We start from the raw sequence: 17463 nt of genomic DNA on the forward strand, positions 1-17463 counted from the left end.
CGAGTACCAAATCGATTAGTATTTTAATTGTTTTCAATTAATTAAAGCTAACACAATTTCAAGAACTTTATAAAAAATTAATAGGTTATTATTGTTATTAAACAATGTATTTAATATAAAATGTCATTTACCTTGTAAAATTCGTGGCAAACTGATTGTGTATGAAAACTTTCTGGTGGAATGGTCTGGCCAAGCCTTTCCTGGCGAGCCTGATCAGCTCCGTCTTATTTGGGGGAAACCTCACGCGCGTGTCCAACTCGTACGTGGGTATTACATAGGCGCACTTATCACAGTTGTCATTTCTGAGGAACTCGTCGAGTACGATCGTCAGATTGAAGCTCGGCACGATGTCGACGTCCGTTAGAAACACGTAGTCCGTCTGGCAGTTTTTGCGCGCTAGGTTCCGCATGTGGTTCTGCGGATAGACGTTCCGTATCCGCCAATTGGTCTGCTCGTTGGGCACGCGGGTCATGAGCTCGTTGAGCGTGGCTTCCGGTTTGGCACAGTCGACGATGTCCGGTAGTTCAAAGACGCGCGGTTGCTTCTTGGGCGTTCGCATCCTTGGCACGGCTAGGGAGAAGACCACTCTCTCTCTGATAGACTCGTAGCATCTCCTCAGGTACACCAGGTAACGCTGCAACACCTCGAACTCTTCGTCGCCGGCGGCATAGAGCGCGACGGACATCGGCCCGGTCCAGTGCAGGGCGACCTGTACCAGCGAATGTAACTTCTCCACGGAGCTCTGGGTAGCCAGACATACCCGATAAGTTTGCGAGAGCTCGGTGAATCTGTTGCCGACCAGCACCGAGTCGAACGTCCGGAATATTCGCCGGGCGTCCCATCTGCCGAGCTTAATATCCAGCTTGAGACTGTTAGCGTCAGGTGACGTGGGCTGGTAATCCTGGGTGATGCATTCCGACTGTTGCTCGTGCTTGACGAGGGTGCCGAGATTCCATTCGGTGACGGCGCTCACCTCCACTTCCCGCGGGATCGCTTCCGGCGCGCAGGTCTCCGATTGCAGCAGCAAAAACGTCAGCAGCATGTTCGACAGCGCCAGGATGATCACGCTCGTCAAACTGAGATTCCATGGCCGGCATCCCAGCTAGAAGAAAAAAACGAACATACGGACTCTGATCGCGTGTATCGTTCGCGTCGTTTTGCGCGGATATCATCTTAGAGTTCAGATTTCGACTTCAAAAATATGCAAGAGTGATTTCTGACTGATGATTAGACAGTTTGGTGGATCAGCAATGTAAGGTGTCCACAATTTTGGAAACAAAAAAATTAGGATTGATACATTTTACGTATATGTATATCTTCCATGTATCAAGAATTAAACTCACCAGAATGATATTAGTCTCGATAATATAGCAATGATATATAAAACAAAGTGATAATATATGCTACGATAATTATAAAAGCTCTGCCACGAGACGTAAGTTATCGTCGAATTACCATTTTCGTGCTCGAGGAACGAGACGAAGTCGCTGAAAACATGACATAGAAAATAATCGTGAGGCGAATATCGTGTGTTCTCTCGTCATAACGTGTTCGCGTTAAGACCAAGGAGTAGCTCCCTTCATCGTGGCGCGTTTTATGTTCGCCATTTATTCTTCCAGAACCGCGAGGCACAATGTGTCGCCGGCTAGCGTGAATAATTTCATAGAGATACGTGAGCGGAATAAAACGGACGGTGGCGAGATGAGGCCGGCGTATAACGACGAATCTTGCATTAGTCCCCGGTGGCGGACTAACGCCTCGAGAAAGATTACTCCGAATAAAGCGAATTCTTTATATAAAAACAGTCGGAGCACGTGTAAAGTTTGTTATTTATTTGTAGCAGATAATTTGTACGTAAAATACGCGAGGATGGTTCAAATATAAATGGGAATTTGTTTCTATACATGTTATGTGCAACACCACCGGAATGTTTCATATACTATTATTCAATATAATTCCCCTCGACTGCAATACATTGTTTCATCGTTTTAAAAGCTTCCTGATTTCTCAATCAAAGAAGGTTTTAGGTAGCTTGTCAAATCAGTAGCTTGGTCGCCGAGCATAAGGTTTATTTTTTTTTTCCACACGATTTCTCCCTTCTCAAAATAATTTTGTTCAATCGTACACTCTCTTGTCTGTAACAAACATTCATTATGAAACTGTGCTTAAAGTCTGATTAAAATTTCAAAAGGATTGATCCCTTTATTCGAGAGAAATTTGATAATTATTCGCGCAACATTATTTGGCATTACTCACTCAATCATTGTGACAGCATCTGACTGATGACTTTGTGAAGACGCGGATTGTTACGACCTGCAAGATATGGCCTGTCAGAACGCATTACAACATGCAAGGCGACACAGATTGATTAGACCGGGAAAGTGAACTTTTCAACTTACATTTCCGTTTATATTTGAACCACCCTCGTATGTTCGTTTGCTCAAAAAAGCACAGTTTACTTCGCGGAATAATTTAATTAAAGATATTAATTTTTTTAATCAGATACAAAAAATAAGAAAATGTACAATTCAGCATTTTGTTGTTTAGTCGTGCAGCTGCTATAATTTCGAAAAATGATTAGCTTTGAAACTAAAAAAAATCGCTCGTGTGACTAGAATACGAGACTAAAGCAAACAGCAGGAAAATACACCTGGTAAAGTGCAGTCAAGCACGCGCGCATTGTTCTACACCTTCTCTGAACGTATCAAAATGTGTAATCGGATTATATCCTTCGCACGTATTTGCGAGAGAAGTCAAGAAAGTCAAGCAAGGTGCGTTTAAACTGGGGATATTTCGCTCTCTTCTATAAATAGGGAGATTACCGTCGCACGCATTGGGGTAATTTCAGAAAAACATGGCCAAAAGCATAGTTTTTGTTCAAAAGTAAGGAAAAGAAGGTGCAATATGTATTCGAATATTTTACTTTCAATGTATTTTGAATTTAAATAATGGTGAGGCTATAAGAAACATTATTTATTATCTTCTTAAAATTACAACTAAATATTTTATGGATGTCATTTTATAATATGCACTAAATTTAAATAAAAAATGATTGCATAAAAATATAAACTTTAATATTTGTGATATATAGGTATACTGAAAGAATTAATTACATATATCAGAATTAATGTAATTATACTATCATAAAAGATACAAATTCAAAACATCCTTTTAGTATTCTATTTAAATGCCTACAATATACTCTCACATAAATTTCGAAAATATTTTTTATCTATAGAGAGATAAAAGATCTTTTCCTACGCATGAAATAAAGTATTTTCTTTTTTTAAATTATACATTCGAATCACTTGTGCGAATAATCCTACAGATCTATAATAGGTCATTTTTAAATAATAATACAATACAGTTACATAACTTCACTAATTAAATTCATGAAATAGAAACGCAATTTCAAAAACACAAAATTCGCAACTTCATATTTTGGCTCTTAGCCAAATATTTTTAGAAAGTTTTTACAAAAATACCTCACTGTGCGACGTTCTAAGTGAGGAACTTACGATAACATTGCAACGGCTGAAGTTGTTTTTAAACAAACTCATGGAAGTGGTTCGGTCACCGGCGAAAGTGCCGAACTGCCGAACAACTTACTGACAACAGTCTGTTGTGACTGTCGAGTGCAGAGCAAGGACCGCTTTACCGTCCTAATTATCGTGAGTCTGTTATCCGACAGAACCCTTTGTAAAAATCAGTGTCAGTCCTATAACAAGATAACAGGGACGACAGCATCGAACGTCGAAAACTAGGCATGGGATCAAGATTAAATCAAGTTTCATTTTTTTTTAATTTGAGTAATATTCATAAGAAATAATATTTCACTGTTCTTGCGAAGTAATCGAATCCCGATTAGTTAGTTTCAAATTTTAGAATAAGTGCCCGCAGGATTCGAAATGTACTTATAAGTAATTTTTATCGTAACGAACTGAATCTTTTACAAGTAGTAAAGCAGTTCAAATATATTTCAATATAATATATAAGTTACCATATATAAAATTGTAATAAAGATATAATTGTGTGTGTGTATATACACACACACACATTATGTTTCGCACATTTAATTTCTAATAAAGTACTCGTAAAAAGTTCGAACATATATCCGGCTCGAGTTTATTTAGAATTAACACTCTTGTTTTTCGAGGAACTCATAAAGGGTTCGAACCCTTTCGTCCAAGTTTGAGTATACTTGAAGTATTGTTTTTATTTTTCGAAGTAATCATAGAGAGTTCGAAACTATGCCAACAGATTCGAACCTACATGTAAGATACTTAATCCAATTACTATCGAAAACAATGAAAAAGACAAAAGCGAACGAGAAATATCTGTTTTTTTTTTGTTTAGTTACTGTCTTGATATAAAATATTTTCTCTGCAAAACCAATCAATACAAAAATAACATAAAATAAGAATTATAAAATGTCCAAGGAATGAATTTTTATTTCTATATCATAATCACAATTGTAAACTGATGTAACATCTTGTCTAATCAGGTAGAAAAATGCAATCACTGTACAGCTCTCGTAGAACAGACGTCGACTTGCTTTTCCTCAGAGCAAGTGAAATCTCCAATATTTCGTTCTCAATTTGCCGCGGATAAAACAATACGAGAGGCCCTGGGGAACCTTAACTTTTTAAGTTGCTTTTAAAATAATCCAAAAATTCTTTCCTGTTTAATATCGTCATTTTAATATGAACCTAGTTTCGTATTTCTCTTTATATTTTTATCTTTGTAATGAATAATTTAAAAACCCAGCTGAGACTTGCCCTTACTGTTCTAGTAAGGATTCCGGGATGAAATGCGATGCTGAAACTTGGTGCGTATCGAGTTACCCACCCTGAAATGTCGAACGCTCCAATACTGGCCCTCGGCAAAAATCGCTAAACCGCGGCGAACCACTCGACGCGGAAAATCCGCCCTAATGCGCCTTGGGGGAACAATGTGCATCGCGGGCATAAAGGTCGGTCATAAGTATCCCGCCGCAGCAAGTTCCGCGCCGAGGGCAAAGGGCGGCCATGGCGTTACCTACTAACTGCAAACCCACCGAAAATTATATACACACCGATAAGAACTTCGCGGGGCAACCCTTCCTCGCACCGCGCCCCACGTGCTCACCCGCTTTCCATCTGGATGTTCAACCGGCGGAACTAACACCCGAGGTAAGATCTTCGCGCCCGAGGGATATAAATCATTCCTCCTTCTCCATTTCCTTCCCCCGTTCTCTCCGGGCCCCCTCAACCATCCCGCATCGACCTGCGGCCTCACCGACGGACAAACGTTGGCTATTCGGAACGTGCGGTGGTCGTCTTTTCGAGCGCGAGCGCGGGGAGGTCTCGAGTGGAAATGCATCTTCTGGAGGAGCCTTGACCGACTTTGAGGAAGCGGATATCGAATGCATTAGGGTGCGAAACGAGTCGCTCGCATAATGTACTCACTCGCGCGATGTTACCCTCCCGCGAGTTACAGCTTGTATGCGGAACGCGCGCGCGTGTATGTATGTGTAACGCATGTATGCATACCGCAACGCATTACACGCCGTTCCTCTCGCGGGACAAGCTGTACTCGATGGGTATGGCAAGCGCAAATGTTTGACGATTCGAAGGCGCATCCAGCGCGGTACGTCAACCCGACGACGTCGCGTCGACGGGAAACCGGCGGGAACGACGACATTTTCGACGATATTCCGTGTGTTATCTTAGCGAGCAGGTGTGGAATCATGAATAAGAACGAAGTTTCTGTCGTTTTCCTTAACTCTTTTAACTCCGTCGATTATAAATTTAATGGATTTCACCCGACACGTTTACATCTGATGTAATAATTGAGTGAAATAGTTTCAATTTTCAACGTAGATTGCAGACAGCACGTTTGCACGCGCGTTCTAATTTAAAATTACCAGCCGCCAATAAAATTATCGCAATTATAAGTACCGCGCGGCTGCACTATTGAGAAAACAAAATGTTAACATGCGAATTAATTGCTTAATACCGTTGCCTCAATACTGGCGAACGGCCGGTGCAGTTTTATTATGCTATCGAGCTTTTCGTTTGTAACACGCCCACAAAGCAGTAACGTACACAGTTGCGCTTGTTTGGCACGTTTACCGCGCGTTTTCACAGATAATATTTGAAAACGACAGCGTTACATATAAAGCCCCAGACAGCTATTAAACGTACCGCCGTAAAAAAAAAAAAATACGGGAAACGGTGTCGTTTGGCGAAATTGTTTAAAGCAACGACGACGGCGAACCGCGAAGCTGGCGAAAAAATTCCGTACTATATTTTTCTTAGTGCGCGCCGAGAAAGACTGCCATTACACACCGCGGCGGTACGTAAACCAACCAACTTCGTCATAACTATTTTCTTATAATCTGTTCGACAAACGCGGTTTTTCCACCATCATGTTTTCGTTCCATTTCGCTGCTTGTCGTATCATTATTACGAAAAAAAGTGCGGACGAGTACCTCGATGGCGCAATCATCTTTGTTTTGCATAAAGAAAAACGCGGAAGCGACGTTGCAACGTGCGCAAAAACCTATGGAAATGTCGCGCAATGAAGTGAGAGTACACTTGCAGGGTGCTTTTGTTAGGAAATAGAATACCAGCGATCCTCCGTTAAGACATATGTTTTAATCATGGTCACGTAAGTCAATATACGACGAAGAAAAATACAAGATGATACTTGGTATATTTTAAATGCAAGCTGTAAATAGAAGGATTTTTCATAAATGTCCATGTTTGGATTAAAACAGATTATTCCGTTCCGGTAAAATTTTTCTCAAAACGGAAGCATCGCACAAAGTTTAAGCAACAACGTGACAAAAACTGAAGTGGTAAAAGAGATTACAGCAAGAGATAAGTAAGCAAATAGGAATAAAAAAAAAAACAAATATACGTGTCCGTTAAACAAATTAATAAATACCTCTCAACATTCACATTATGAATATCAAGATAAAAGGTTACTGAAAAGCTTCCGCGTGTTATTGCGAAACTTCCAGGCGTTCCTTCTCGTTTACGTGATGCCCTTCGTTGCACACGTCGCTAACGCTCCGCGAAAGGACGCGGAGCGTCGCCGTTGAGAAGGAACATCAGTTGCAGGTATTTTTACAACCCAGTGCGGAAACCCCCGAGTGCATCCGTGCACGCCGGTGTAAAACGCGAGAAAATTCCTGCCGCCGTCGACGTCCCGCCCCGAAGAGGACAACCACCGCACCGGTGTCCTGGTGTGTCCTCCGTGTCTGGTGGGCAGATATATTAACTCGTCGTGACGTCGCGCACGGCTGTGGCGGGAAAAGAGGGTAAAAGAGGGACGAGAGACGTCCTCCGTCGTGTTCCCTCCGCAAGGATGTTTGCATACTATTACTGTCGGCAAATCCCCTACGTCGCGCGCAGCGGACGCTCATTACAATTGCAAGAGAGGGCCGGGCGCGCGCTTCGAGGCTCTCTCGCTCTCGTCGCGGGGTAATATCAGAATGCATTGGGATGTGCATTCGGAAGTGTCTCGATTCCGCGATTCTTCGAGGGACGGCCATCCAACCCCTCTTATCCGCTTTTACCCTCCCGGCGGCGCGCGACCGGCGACGCAGCCGCCGCATAAAGAGGGAGAAATTTAATATTTTCGAGCTCGAGGGGAAACTCTCTTGAAGTCCATTAAAAATGAACCACGGCATGAGATCATGTACATAACTGAGCGACCTCGTGCGATCAGTCTCTGTATCGATTGATATTTAAAGATTTGGAGGAGAGGGGAGTTTAATTAAACCAGCAGAATTTGCGGAAAAGCGTTTCGAATTCGTATGAGATATTTATTACGATTCTAGATTGATATGTGTACGTGTGTACTATTTGAAAAGTGTATGTAATACACTTTCTCCCTTTCGTCCGTGAGATTTTAAATTTCAAACTGTTTGAATACGGATGATCTTTCTCTGATCTCATCATGCTTGCTTGCGGAATCCGATCGGCGTTCGACGTCACACAGTAACATCAAACGTTCGTCAATCGAGTCCACCACAAAATAGCATCGTTTCTCCGATAAATGCCGCGCCTCCCATTGGTAAGCAATGGGAGCTCGTGCGGACGTCGCTTGCAAATACGCGGCGATTGCGGCGCGGCGGTAACGGCAACTATGATCCACGTGAAGGAGATGAAAGAGGAAGATCGATAGGCGGATCTGCGCTTTGCGTAGCCGAAGCCGATCAACGTCGGTCGGACAACACAACTGTCGAGGGCGCGCGCGGTTAGTCGATATTCATTCCCGAGGCAAAGAGCATTTACCCAAATGTGTAACAGGCTCAGAAACAGCGTTGTAACTAAAAAAAAGGAAAAAAGGGGGGTAAAAAAATAAAAAACAAGAGATGTATTTTCGATGCGGCAAAATACAGCGATAGCGAGCACGGATCGCTAATAATATTGAGCCTGATCGGAAATCTCAAACCGTCCTTGCATCTAATTGTCGCGCACATTTTCCGCGTTCTTACGAACGATCGAACGTATCAATTACAGTCAAATAGCCAAAAGCTGTCAGAACACACGGACATCGATAGTCGTACGAAGTTCCGACGACCTATGGGTAATTCGAACAGGATGGAAACTCATGTGCGCACCCAGGTAGCTGCTTGTCAATGCACAGCTCTACACGTCTCTACATGGTACACGAGGACGGTATAGACACTAACGATAGGTACGTGAAGTACTCTAACGGAGGCGCGGCGACGGTGCCGATGTGTACGGAAGGTGGAGTCACGGCATGATTGATTATGCGAACATGCTGTTATCACTGATTCAGTCTGCAGCGTGTAGCGCGCGTGTACCGGCTGGAATCGACCGTCGAATGTGTGCACATTACACAACTAATCCATTATCAAATTGTGTATTTGGGCTGCGGTTCTCGCTCGCGCTCACGGATCGCGGAACGACCGTATCGCTCCGGGCGGAGATAAAACCCCGGATCGAACCCGTCTGTGAAAATCTCCCGTCCAATTTAGAAAATTAGACATCCAGGAACTAAATTTCTTCGGCTGCGTTTTAATTCGTTGACTTTTTACGTTGGCAATTACACACTCGCGTATGCGATGCACGGTTCTCTATATATAAGCATAAAAAAAAACTGGCACCATGGTTTAAACTAAGTATCAAAATCTTGTTACTAAAATCATGGTAATTAACATGTTGACTACCAAGCCATATTTGGGAAAAAATCCCTTAGTTTTTTTATGGACTTGAAAATCAAATTTTTTTGTGAATAAATTTTCAGTTTTTTGACGCCATAATTAATTTTTTATTTTTACCCCAGAAGCCCACTGTCAATTTTATTAAATATTTCCTACAAATCTCTTCGTAACTGCGATTTAAATGCAAATCGAGGCAGTACGAGTTAATTATCGTATTTGGCAATCAACGTGTTAAAGACCAATAATACATCTTGAAAACGAATCTCTTGAACGTTCTTGGTTCCGCGCGAAGCGATAGACCGGCACTCGGTGACCGCCGGAATCCCGCATTTATACGCTCATCAATAATGTTCTGTAATTCAGCGGGCGACAGGAGATTACGAGAGTGCCGATTGTTTATTCTGCTCCACAGCGCGTGATAGCGCGCAGCCTTCGCACATCCGTGCGAAATTACTTTTACAACGCAGCTACACGTGCAGCGCGATCACATTTCCGCACGCTCAACCACCACAAGAGATCCAGGATGACTCTCGTGTATTTTTTTCTCTCATATCCCGACGTTCCGGATGCCATCCGGACGGCTTCGATAACGAACGCATGTTCTATGCATGACATTGTCCGAAAACCGCGAGCTGACGCGCGATTTCGCAGTTTTTGATGGGAGATCCGCGTACCCCGTATGTTAGATTGACGAGAAAATCCGGATACAATACCTCCTGTTGTTAATAAATTAAGGGAATGAAAGAAGGATATATATATTTGCCGGACTTTTATTACTAATTATTTACATCCGCTATTCATTCTTTAAATATTTTTCTTATCGGACAGATATATTTTTCGTGCTTTTATTGCTAATTATTCACATCCGCTATTCATTCTTTAAATAATTTTCTTTATTATGCATCGTGGAAATACGTGGAGATATTTTCGACATATATATAAAAAACTTACAAATAAAGGTATCTGTAATGAATAGAAAAGTGACCAATGAACGATAATGTATTTCTAGCCTATGTTGCTGCTTTCGTCTAATTAAATTCTTTATACATATTTCAATAACACATTTACGTTTCAGATATTTTTAATTATCATTCATTTGTGAAAAGTAGGTATACGTTACATACAATAAGTCTTTTCTTGTTGCACAATATTCATGTATTCATTGTTATTTATCAAATTATTGGTTTATCTAGCATGAACAGTTTTCTCACATTTATTGCTTTTTTTCGCTACAAACTGCTTCCATTCACTTTGCCCGATATCAATCTTGATTTGTTATCTCCTAGTACGCTAATCCACGTTCTCTGCTAATGATACATTTTTTTTACGTGCCTGCTTTTATTTCGTATATTTTGTATTCCGCCGTCCTAAAAACATACGATAAATTCTATTCCGTATCGGAGTATGCTGCTGCGAAATGGCATGAAAGAAAGGCCGCGAATGCCGACGTATAACGGGAGGAAAGAAAAGGGAGAAAGAGAGAGCGCGGAGTTTCGCGTGCAGATAACGGATAAAGACTAAATTCCGCCTTTCAATTTCGCCGCAGTCCCATTTTACTTCTGGTTCAGTGCCTGGATGCGCCTCGCCGCGCCGCGCCGCGCTACGCCGCCGCCGGTGCAACGTCGGCGCGCTGCAACGTAACTTAGCTCGAGAATAAACTGAATACCATTCATTACGGTAACCCATCTCGTGCACGGGCGCCAACGTCGAAGGCGCCACTGAAAAGCTGAGAATTGGAAATTCTTTGAAACTCGTCCCTCACCTCTCTCTATCCTCGCTCCCTTACCGCCAACCATCGGATACAACGGCTGAAAAGGGCCATTCGAGAGAGATGCGGTCCGCGATAATAAACGAATCTCGCCCATTCCCCTGGCCGAGACGATAGGCCGACGTGCGTATTATCGAACCCTCGAGAGCGGTATCTCTCGAACCGGGAGCAGCGTTAGAACGTCCGATATCTCGTTGAGTCGTTTTATACTAAGCATTGCAGACGCTGATAAAATTTTTACGAAAACAAAGCTTCCTCTATGAGGAAGCAAAAATCACTCTATCATTGGGGCGCCACTCTTTTGATGTCTGTCTCCAGCGCTTCCGGTGTGCTTGCTCATGAAAATGTATGCCAGACTTCGTTATCTGCTAATAAATTTCTACTTCATCTTCCATCGGCGGAAAATAAGTGGATTAAAAGGGGAATTGATAGAAATTCGCTGTGCAAAATCAATTTCTTACTTGTAACTTCACAAGTTAAATTTTTATTACTTTCTTTTAATTCGCCTGATTTTTTTTATGGATAACAACGTCGGATAACAATGAAATAAAATACTTTAAGAGGTACTTTAAAGATAGAAAGACGAGAATTACAAACGTTCTAACGTGACTAAAAGTATTTTTTTTTTTAATTTGTTGTCTTCGTATTTAAAGACCGTTGCGAGAGCGCTCCAAGCAAAATATCAAGGAACCCTTTTAATCTGTCATCCAGAAACGTTGCCCGTGTAATTACCGACTGCATATGGGTGCAAAAGCTAGTTAGTCGCTTTCGATGGGAGTGCTTGGAAAGGGAATCTTACGGCAAAGTCGCGCAGAGAGTAGAAGTATATCACCGCCGCAGGAGTTAAAGACGAGAGTTATCCTCGTCGAGTGGCGAAACCACTGCAATTAAGCAACTACCTTTTCCCTTTCGCCCTCTTCTTTCTTCTTACTCCTCCTTCTCATCCCCTGTCTTACTCGCGAACCCATCTTTTTGCGTCTTTACGCGATAATTAGCGCATCTTCAATTTTCCTGCCGTTGCACGTATTTGCTTTGCATAACTTCTGAGATAATTAAACAAGCTGTGATTCTAAGACGTGTCACTGGCAGCCGGCGCGGCGACGCGACGATGCAAACAGTGGTCCACGACGACTTGGGAAACACGGAAGACGCGACAGGCAGTCAAGCCTACTTCGTCGAGTTTTCTGTTTCTCAGACATGTAAATTACGTCACCCGGAGTCGTCTCGGCGAGTAATTATTGCATCTCATGCACGAAGCGCCATTGCTAACGCTGAAAATCAGCCGGGACTGATTAAATATGCGCCGGTGTAACGAATAAAAAATGATATCCTAAAAACGTTAAACGTGAAATGTGAATTGTGAATACGGTTTTTAATTTGTTGAAATACGCATACGTATACCCGTAGGAGTACATTTAGCGGTGTAATTTAATAATATATTGCCTCTAAATGTAACGAGATACGCACAAAATTTTAATTAATTGGAAACAATTTACTTCCTATACAATAATTTACTTTAAATTCCCGAGCAAATATGCCGAATCTTAATTAAGCAAAGAAAAAAAATGTTCGACAAACTCGCGTTAAATAGAGTGATAAATTCAGCTGCATACTTCTCTGGGAAAAATAAATTAAATAATGCCGAACGACCTGGATTACTTTAATTCATACTCTCTGACGTATAACAATGCGTAACAACGCGGGAAAAATTTTTTCGAGAATTTTTCGAACGTGAAATTAAATTACTCTCTCGCATATCTCTTATTTCGGGGAATCTGTAAATATTATATTCGGCGATTGGAATGCGAAAATACGTGGTGTTCGTTCTCTAATAAGGGCCCTTCATCAAATTCAGCACGGTACGGCAGCGCGTATTCCAAGATCGTACTTCATCATACAGAATCAGCGCTGTGTATCATGTGAAAAATGACGGGGAGTGTAAGCGTGCAAAACGGAAGCGTGCATGGATGTCGAAAAAAATAAATAAATAAATAAACAAATAAAAATATTTCGTCCAGAGCGCCGAGGGACTTCAGACGGACGGTGTCGGTATTCGGCATCCACTATAATGCAAACGTTTTCGATTCGCATATCCGGCACGCATCCCCGAGCCCATTGAAAACAGCCGGAAACGATAAAACAATATACCTGGTCGCGCTCTCGCGAGCCTCGCATCGAAAACACTTGGAAAATGTATTGAAAACACTCGAAAATGATTGAAATCAAACAAGTTACGAGGTTGACGAGCGAAAGAGCGAGAGATTGGATGGACGAGAGGGGGGGATGAAAAAGAGGACTCTATCGGACATCCTCGCATCCCAAATACACGGGAGGTCGATAGTTCAGACCGATGATTTCGGACGCTGCTCGCTGGCAGGAGATACTATCAACGAGAGCAGTGGCACAGAAGGGTAACTCGACCGCGAATAAATTGGTCGTTTCGAGGTCGGTATATCGTCGAGTACTCTATATTTTCGCTCCGGGCTGGCCGATCAAGCATCCGGCGGATTATACGGACGCTGATTTTCGTCAGCTCATTCGACGACGTGACGTAACGCGAAGCGAAAAACCAGTTACGAACGTTCGACGATACATTTCTGCAGGGCGCGCACACCTGAGCACCGTAATTCTAAATCCATTTCAGCCCGTCAGTCGGACACTGATGATCAATACCTATTTGAAATCAATACCGATAGCGTTAACGAATTATATTGATCCTATTTTAGAATCGTAACATTTTTGCCAACTACTTAAAAATTGAAAATTTGCACCGATCTAATAAAAACTGTCATATTGCAAATATCTTGATCTATTCTTTTATTTTTAGAATTTTGAGTATTGTTTGTGCACCACATGTTTTAATTATTCATTGTGGAAATATGTGGAAAGCTTTGAGATGACCGGAATATTTTATCAAACGTTCATCGGCAGCGAGTTATTGTGGGAATATCGATGAACAGAATGAGAAGGTGAAAGCAGTGAGAGAAATTGCACCACATATTTAAAAAAAAAAAAAACACGAAATGTAGAACTTTTTAATCTCTTCTGCTGAATGTGCATTCGTATTTATGTACATAGAGAACACAGAACACTAATAAATTCCGTTAATCAATGCCAGAAATGATTATACTTCCAATGAATAATAATCTTCTTTAATATTTTGCAAGCGTAATAATTATTATCATTTAACATGGCAAACTTAACGCTCCTATTGTTACTTGCGTAAAAACTATTGGCGTAAACCATTACGAGCTCGTCGACTAGCATCGTGGGAAAAAGGGCTTTAATGTACCTGATGTAGAATAATAAACGTGCCGCAATTAAAACATAAATAATAACAGTTTACATAAATAATCGTCGGTATCGATGTGGCCGTTAATGAAACGCTGTTAATTATTAGATTTATTCGTTAATAATTGCCAAGCGGAGTGATGAGCCGAGCCGATAATTAACGGGACAACGTAGCAGAGTGGACGAATTAACGCGCGATGAATCCGTAATTAGGAAAAAACCGCCGTCGATTCCACACGGGCATTCATGCAATATACAGGCTTATGGAAGCGTAAAATATGGATAAAATCATCACTCGCGTGTTTGAGAAACTTTGTCTACGCACTAGGCGGACAGTGATTACGCCGTTAAAGATTATTTCGACAGGGAGTCATTAAATAAGCTGCTATCATTATAATCTGCTTTTTAGATTACGAACAATTACGCACGCATGCATTGGCGTTCCTATCTTAAGCCACGTTATATAAATTTTTGTAGAAAACTGTATCGAAATAAAATATTAGGTGCATTTTACACTCTCATAGAGATCGCCGCTCTCAGAAAATAAAGAAATTAGATTACGCGAAATCAGTTCCGATGCAATAGCGAGTAATGTACCCTCAAACATTAATTGCTCATTCTGGAACCGTGACACAAATACTATAATCTATTTCTATATCCGTTATAACTTGGAGCAGTCCTTAATTACATGCACGTAAAGAAATTAAACCGTCGCGAGACTTCTCAAGCGATTGATATAAACTGTGACGAAGTTTATATCGAGTAATTGTATATTGTATATTTTGTTAGATAAGCAACATACGAACTGCTCGCTCGGCAATATTCATCACTTTTAATCCATTTACTTGCATGCAATATATTCATTATTTGGACGAAAATCGAAGCGCCCTGTTTCTTCACGTTAATATATGAGCCAACAATTTTTTATCGCGAGATCGTGAAACCTAATACGAAATGAATACGAAAGCACCGTGTATTAACACCCCTCGTTCGCCGTCAACTCATTAAGACAGCTTTTACAGGGCCAGATAATCGGCACGATTATTGCCTCGCCTAAAGCGTCCCAATCAACGGAGCGTATTCTTGTATAGATGCGCGCGTGTCAAGGGATGGACGGGGCATAAACGGATGCCGAGGGAGAAGAGCGAACGTAGAGAAATAGAAGATAATTCTCGTTGTTCCGCGCTGGACGCCCGCGAGGCGCCTACCACTTCAAAGCCACACCGCGCGCGCGCGCGCGCGCTCATTCGTTTCTCTCCCTCTGTTCTTCTCTCTTACTCTCTCGCTCTCCCTGTCGAATCGCAACTCTCTCATCGAACCCGGTCTGGCAGTTAATGAACTGCCCTTCGGCAGTAGCAACGTACTCGCCGTCTAGGAACCCAGCCACAACCGCTGTAGAACCATTATCCATTTACATAAAGGACCGCCACAGAACCGGAACTGATTATACAGGATTTAAGCCGCGCGCACCTCGCTCCCTCTCTCTCCCTTTCTCCAACATCTGCCACCCCTCCTCATCACGGATCGCGGATTAATAGTTGTATTGAATGCTGCGCGATTTTCATGGTCCTGCACTCGCGCGATCGCAAGATGCTGAACACTGTTATACGGGAACTATGTGATTACGAGGCGATTCGTGTGTGTTGGTACTCATTGTGCTCAAAACCGTCTCCCTCTCTCCACTTCTGTTCCATGCGTACGATTTTATCGCAGGACTTAAGGATTACGAAGCGATTGAATTGATTCGTCAATTAATGCTGTTCCGAATTTAAAAGAGTTTAAAATGATATTTGGTACATACAATTTTTTTATTACAAGCAAGAGTACAGGTATAAATTTATCGAGATTTTTTATTTTATTCCACATTTATTTGATAAAAAAATCTATTTGCACACGATGTATTTGAATTCCCCAGGTAAAATATAGATTTAATATCACGTATGATATTATAACGTTTTTATTGTTTATCAATACGTGATTTCCTACAGCTGCAAATAAAGTTTCTCCAAAATATCATAGCTCGATATGAAAACTCATAAGCGTACCTATCGACCCTGGATATCTTAGCCACCATCGATGACAGCGGATACAAATAATAACGCATCGCGCGCAAATACGTGCATCCATCACGGACGAAGCGTATATCCGCGCGCGCAGGAAAGCTGTACATCAATGTCATAAATTATGAATAAGGCAGCAGGATAGCAGCGTAGCTGCCGACGTTATGGATTGCACGAACTTGTTACATCAATTAAAAATCAGGATAGACTATCTAACCCTTAGCAACGCGTCGATAACTCGACGCTATATCAAACGGGGGGTGGGGGGAGAGATAAAAAATTGAAACGGAAAGCAAGAGCAACCGAAAGCTACCACCACCACCACCACCACCACGTGAGGGGTGGTTTCGTCTCGAGTGGCGACATCTCTCTCGCGGTCTGCTCGTCGTCGGGCACAGCTGATGTTCGCCAGCAACGACAAACGACAACACAACAAACAAGGCGAGCAGCAACTCCTCCAACTCCAACGTCACCGCGAGCGGCGCGAGCCCCCACGACGCACACTCGCCACGAGTGCACCCCCTTGCCGTTGCACCGAGTGCTACTCTCGCGCACTCACCTGAACCATTGATGTGTGCTGGCACGCGAGACAGACGTCCTCCCCTCTTGCTGGCGGCAGCCTGATGGCGTAGTTAGCCGATCGACGTTCACCGTACATCCGCCGTCGCCGTCGATGGTATCATCGACTCCGGGTACGTCCGCACGATGGGCGACGACGCGCACACGTCGCGCGCTGACGCGAGCTAACCGCACGCACGCACGCACCCCTCGCGCGGCCACGCCCGCGCGTCTTTCCTTGCCGCGCGCGACACGTCAGAGAGATACCCCGAAAGGGTGACAAAAAAAAGGAGGAAAGACTCGTGCGTTTATTTACAGATCCCGGGCACCCTCGCAAGAGTTATCGGTCGGCAGCGCCTTTCTCTTTCTCTCGCTCGCGCGACTTGCGGCGTGTCGGCGGGTTAATTCCGCGCATGCGGCGAGCGCGCGCGCAACCGGTGGATCGATCAACCCTCACGGTTGGTAACGCGCCGTTCTCTTGTTATTCAGTTAGAATGTTAGATAGAGATTCACCGCCGCGATAGGGGTCGAATAGAGCAGGACAGCTATGGAGATTCTCAAGTAAAAGTTTGGATATCTTCGATTTATATTGACTGGTCAATTTG

General features: G+C 42.6%; 1 protein-coding gene across 1 annotated transcript in view; it reads right to left on the reverse strand.

Moving 5' to 3' along the window:
* LOC112457344 (beta-1,4-glucuronyltransferase 1) overlaps window positions 1-17235 on the reverse strand; it is a 32139-nt gene extending 14904 nt beyond the window's left edge. The window contains exons 1-2 of the mRNA XM_025020334.1: window positions 16860-17235; window positions 132-1102 (exon numbers count right to left, since the gene is read on the reverse strand). Coding sequence (XP_024876102.1) covers window positions 132-1102; window positions 16860-16958 — 1070 coding nt within the window. The 5' untranslated portion in view covers window positions 16959-17235. The remainder of the gene's footprint in view (window positions 1-131; window positions 1103-16859) is intronic.
* Window positions 17236-17463: the final 228 nt, after the last annotated feature.

Source organism: Temnothorax curvispinosus, unplaced genomic scaffold (genome assembly GCF_003070985.1).
Source record: "Temnothorax curvispinosus isolate PA1 unplaced genomic scaffold, ASM307098v1 QBEX01007734.1, whole genome shotgun sequence".
In the NCBI taxonomy this organism is placed as follows: domain Eukaryota; kingdom Metazoa; phylum Arthropoda; class Insecta; order Hymenoptera; family Formicidae; genus Temnothorax; species Temnothorax curvispinosus.